Source organism: Apium graveolens, chromosome 8 (assembly GCF_009905375.1).
Source record: "Apium graveolens cultivar Ventura chromosome 8, ASM990537v1, whole genome shotgun sequence".
In the NCBI taxonomy this organism is placed as follows: Eukaryota; Viridiplantae; Streptophyta; class Magnoliopsida; order Apiales; family Apiaceae; genus Apium; species Apium graveolens.
The window spans coordinates 213445801-213450945 of NC_133654.1; the positions used below are offsets into that span (position 1 = coordinate 213445801).

The window sequence follows — 5145 nt, forward strand, 5'->3', positions numbered from 1 at the left end:
TTAACACAATGGTGGATGCGACAACAGGACATGAACTGCTAACCTTTCTTGATGCATCAAGTGGCTTCAACCAGATCCAAATGAAGCCTTGAGACGTAGAAAAATAGCATTCATCACGGAAAGAGGAATATATTGGTACATATCCATGCCCTTTGGATTAAGAAATGCAAGTGCAACATTCCAACGTCTAGTCAACAAAATGTTCGAGAACCAAATTGGCAAGATGATGGACGTGTACATTGACGACATGGTCGTAAAGTCAGAAAGGGCAGAGAACCATGTCAGGGATCTACGAGAAGCATTTGACATATTGAAGGCCTTCAATATGAAGCTAAATCCAGAAAAATACAACTTTGTTATCTCGTCGGGAAAGTTCTTAGGCCACATGATAACCAGGAAATAGATAGAAGCAAGTCCAGATTAAATCAAGGCAATATTCGAGCTCACCAGTCCAAAAAGTGTGAAAGACATGCAAAAGTTGATTGGACAAGTAGTAGCCTTGAACATGTTCATATCCCATTTGTCAGACAGATGCAAAGTGTTATATGTCGTATTGAGGAAAAATAAAGGATTTGAATAGACAGAACAACATGAAGCTGCTCTAATGGAATTAAAAAGCTACCTGACAAACACTCCCTTGTTGATGAAACCGAGTCAAGATGAAGATCTTTGCGTATACTTGTCAGTTACTGAGCATGCTGTGAGTGGTGTTCTAGTAAAAGAGAACGGAGGAATTCAATCACCAATCTACTATGTGAGCAAGAGTTTGGTAGATGCTGAAACCAGATACATGTCCCTTGACAAACTTATGCTCGCTTTAGCTATGACATCTACAAAGTTGAGACACTATTTTGAGTCACATCGAATACATGTCATGACCAACTTTCCGCTGTGAATGGTCCTGAGTCAACCAGAGTTGACAGGAAGGCTGGAAAAATGGTCTATTCGGTTAAGCACATACAAAATTATATATGATTCAAGAACAATAATTAAATCGCAAGCAATGGCTGATTTTAGTCCAAAATAGATGACGCAAGCTGAAAAAGAATTGCAACAAATATTCTCAACCACAGATGTCCTCCCTTGGACATTATACATGGACGGCGCGTCCAATGTCAATGGGACTGGGCTGGGACTTGTACTAAAATCACCAAGTGGGATGTGCTCGTGTACTTAATATGTTGTAATTTCAAAGCCACGAACAATGAAGCTGAGTATGAAGGTTTAAATTATGGGACTTTCAACAGCTAAGAACATGAAGATCATAATCATCAACATAAATTGTGACTCACTTTTGATTGTCAATCATGTCAATGGCCCATACGAAGTGAAAGATCACAAGATGGCTGCATACCTGAATATTGTCAAAACCATGTTACACTCATTTGACATGTTTCATATTCAACAAGTACCAAGAGAGCAAAATATGCACGCTAACGCTTTGGAAGGATTGGGAGCTGTTGTGAAGGACACCGACTTGGACAATATACCAATTGTTCACATAATGAAGCCAGCTAGTGAAAGGTTGAGGGAGAACACGAATGTAATGCTTTTGCATGAAGATGGAGATTCAATCAGTTGGACGCACACATACAAAGATTATTTACTGCACGGTACATAACCAGAATGCCGTAATGAGGCAAGAACATTGCGAATGAAACCTTCCCGTTTCACCATTGTCGATGACGTATTGTTCAAAAATTTAAGTACTGGACTACTCCAGAGACGTCTAGAAAAGAATGAAGCTGAAATGGTGCTGTGAGATATTCATGAAAGGGAATGTGGAAACCATACAGGTGAAAGAAATCTCTCTTTGAAGATACAACAGATGGGGTACTATTGGCCTACCCTTAGACAGGACGCCATAGAATATGTCAAGAAATGTGATGCCTGTCAATGACATGCTCCTATTATACATCAACCCTCTGAATAACTCCATGCCACAGTGCCTTCTTGGTCATTCATGAAATGGGGGATGGAAATTGTTGGAAAAATGCCCCCGCACCAGGACAAAAAGTATTTATGCTAGCAATGACTGACTACTTCTCCAAATGGATTGAGGCTGAAGCATTTAGACAGGTGCCAAGTAAAGAAGTGATATCCTTCATAAAGATAAATGTTCTTTGTAAATTTGGTATTCTATCTGAGATTGTATGTGACAACGGCTCTCAGTTTATAAGTGACAAAATAGAAGCTTTCTTTAGGAAATACAATATCAATTTGGTAAAGTCAACAACAAGGTATCCACAAGTAAATGGCCAAGCCGAGTCCAGTAACAAGATCATTATTAATAGCTTGAAGAAGAGGTTGTCCTTGCATAAGGGAAAGTGGGCTGATGAGTTGCCATGGGTGTTGTGAGCAGATAGAATAATACCCAAAACATCCATAGGACAAACTCCTTACAGCTTAGTTTATGGCACATAAGTTGTGCCTTCAACTAAGGTCATGATGCCAACAATCAGGTATGGATTATCGACGTATGATGCTAATAAGCATGAGCTGAAATATGACATATATACCATTGATGAATTAAGGGAAGTGGCAAAGATACGCATGGCTATATATCAGCAAAAAGCGGCCAGAAGTTATAACAAAAATGTCCATGTCCGAATATTCCAAGTAGGTGACATGGTGTTGAGGAAGGTGTTCCAGAACACGATGGACATGTTAGCAGGGAAATTTGCAGATAAATGGGAAAGACACTTGATATTGGCTGTTGTAGGACGTGGTGCATATCAATTGTCAACTTTGGATGGTGCGCAAATCCCTGGGAACTGGAATGCTCTTCACCTAAAGCTTTATCATATGTAAAGTCCACTTGCTCTATCTAGGTTTATGGTTTCCTTTTAGATTGCATGAAATAAGTCAATAGGACATAGCTGCACTTGTAGTGAATCTTGTTTAGAAGTACTTTGCAATTTGTTTTTCCAACATAGCTTGATTTCAACGTGAATGTTACATAAATCATTTGCCTTACTTACAAAAAGTGATTGGTAAATGCCAAGAAAATGTTATGATCTTTGTTCACATATACATGATACTTGTAAACTTAGTTTTAATTCAATAGGGTAAGCTGTGTTTTAGAAATATAATAGATTTGATTAAGTACAACTTATTCACAAAACAAATAAAGACTACAAACAAATGACGAAGGGCTGATCACCCAACTACTATAAATCATTAAAATCGATTTTAACCTTACATATGATATTTAAATGTATTTTTATAACGGATGATAAAAACAACAAATAGCATGTTTCAAGAGGGAAATGCCTTTTAACCGCATAACGATTACATGCACCAATAAATAATTAAGAAATATCAATGAATCATAAACTCTACGACCCCAACATGTAACGAATATGTGACAAAAGAGAATTTGATGGGTCTTGTAAGACACTAAAAAATTCATCCAAATAATGAAATATGTGATTTATGTATGTAGAACTGTGAGCATAAAACTACAAGATTGACAATATCATGAAAACATAGAAAGGGATCCCATTAACATCATCACGAACAAAACAAAATAATGAAAGGTCCTTCACTTACAAAATGAAACATGGACTTAATCTTAAAAGCCAAAAAGGCTAAATGCACAAGCAGAAAATACGATAAAGAAAGTTAACAAGTCTAAAATAACAATTTTATGAGCAATAACAGAAAGCAACAAGATTCATTCATCTTCAGGATCCTTGGTTAAGATAGGATCAACATCATCGCTCTGAGTAATGTAGAGAGGAAAGGAGTCTTCAGGATAAGCTTTGTTATAGATACGAACAGTCCCGTTCACGTCCTATGATGTCCATTTTCCACGTTGATACTCTAGTATTATCTCAACTCTTGCACACATAGCATGTTGGGTAATGACTTTTTGAGCCTCTTTGTACATCCTAGCCTCCAAGGACTGCACCTCAACATTAAAGTCATCAAACTCCTTCTAGATATCCATACAAGCTTTCAAACTAGAAGTGGCAAGATCTTGAACAGTTCGTAACTTTAGGGCACAACCGCTGTGGGTAGCTTCCAAGGCTTTGAGCTTCTTATATTCATTCTCAACAACCTCACGAGCCATGAGGCTAGCTTTGAGAGCCTATAACAAACAAAAAAGGAAATATATGTAATGTGCCATACGTTCAAATGGTACAAGTAATGTTATATTACCAAAAAGATGATAAGAAATATGACTTACATGGAAGGTATAGACGACTGCATCATCCAGAATGACATCCAGAGTCGTAGAAGAATGGGCTTCAATAGTTTGAGGCAACATCAAATCTCCCATCAGGAATGCAAATTCAGCAGGTTTGGAATGGGTAGTATATCCATGAGTCAGAAAGGGTGTGTAGGTCTCGGTTTTGCTAGTAGAGGCTGGGAGATTGGTCTTCAACTTCTTGGCATCAGGGATAAAGTTGGGTGTAAGAAGAAAGGGGGTCTTAGAAGACTCAGTTTAAGTTGATTTCTCATCGCGAGCCCTCTTAGCAAACAATTCTTTTCTAGAAATGATCAGAGGTTTGATGACATGAGGCTTAAATTCTATAATTAAATGGAACGGCTCAATATTAGTTAGTAATATGAGTGAAAGACACATGCTTGCAAAAAGATATGTGACAAGAGTACACAGACATCGAATACCTTTAGCATAGATCCGGCTGGAACTCATCTCGACGCCTTTGTCATCTTTGGGGCTTTCAAGTATCTCGGACGACAGACTTTGGACAGAGTGAGAGGACTTCATCAATGGAGTGTTGATGATGACTTTGCTCCTGGTCCTGTTAGCAGAGGTCTTGAGTAATGATCTCTCAACAATCCCGGTGGCCTTGGCTTTCTTCATTTTATTGACAAAATCTTTAACATCCACGGTCCCAGAGTTTTTGATGGGATGATTCAGACAGTTGAGCCACAACATGTCCCTATAGAAAGTGCCACGATCTTGTCAATAATATTTTTTGAGGTAGTGTCGCTATCATTAAATTCAAAATTCGGTTCCGAGAGTCAAAAATTTAGGTACATGAGAACAAAAAGGAAAAAGAGAATAGCATATAAAACTATGCTCAAAGCAAGGAAAAATGACAGATTCAACAAGCAATGCGTGAAAAATTAGATTTAAGGAGTGGGGGCTTAAAGAGTTACCATCAGAAGACC

General features: G+C 38.1%; 1 protein-coding gene across 1 annotated transcript; it reads left to right on the forward strand.

Annotated features, from left to right (window-relative positions):
* The first annotated feature begins 1968 nt into the window (after nucleotides 1–1968).
* On the forward strand, nucleotides 1969–2811 carry LOC141680314 (uncharacterized). The gene is made up of 2 exons (XM_074486576.1): nucleotides 1969–2354; nucleotides 2463–2811. Exons 1-2 carry the CDS (start codon nucleotides 1969–1971, stop codon nucleotides 2809–2811), a joined length of 735 nt encoding a protein of 244 aa, XP_074342677.1.
* Nucleotides 2812–5145: the final 2334 nt, after the last annotated feature.

Excerpts from the sequence above, each read along its gene's own strand:
- LOC141680314 (XM_074486576.1), top strand. The coding sequence starts at position 1,969 with ATGGGGGATGGAAATTGTTGGAAAAATGCCCCCGCACCAGGACAAAAA. Across the intron at positions 2,355-2,462 it reads GATGAGTTGCCATGGGTGTT|GTATGGATTATCGACGTATG; the intron begins GTGAGCAGATAG and ends GCCAACAATCAG.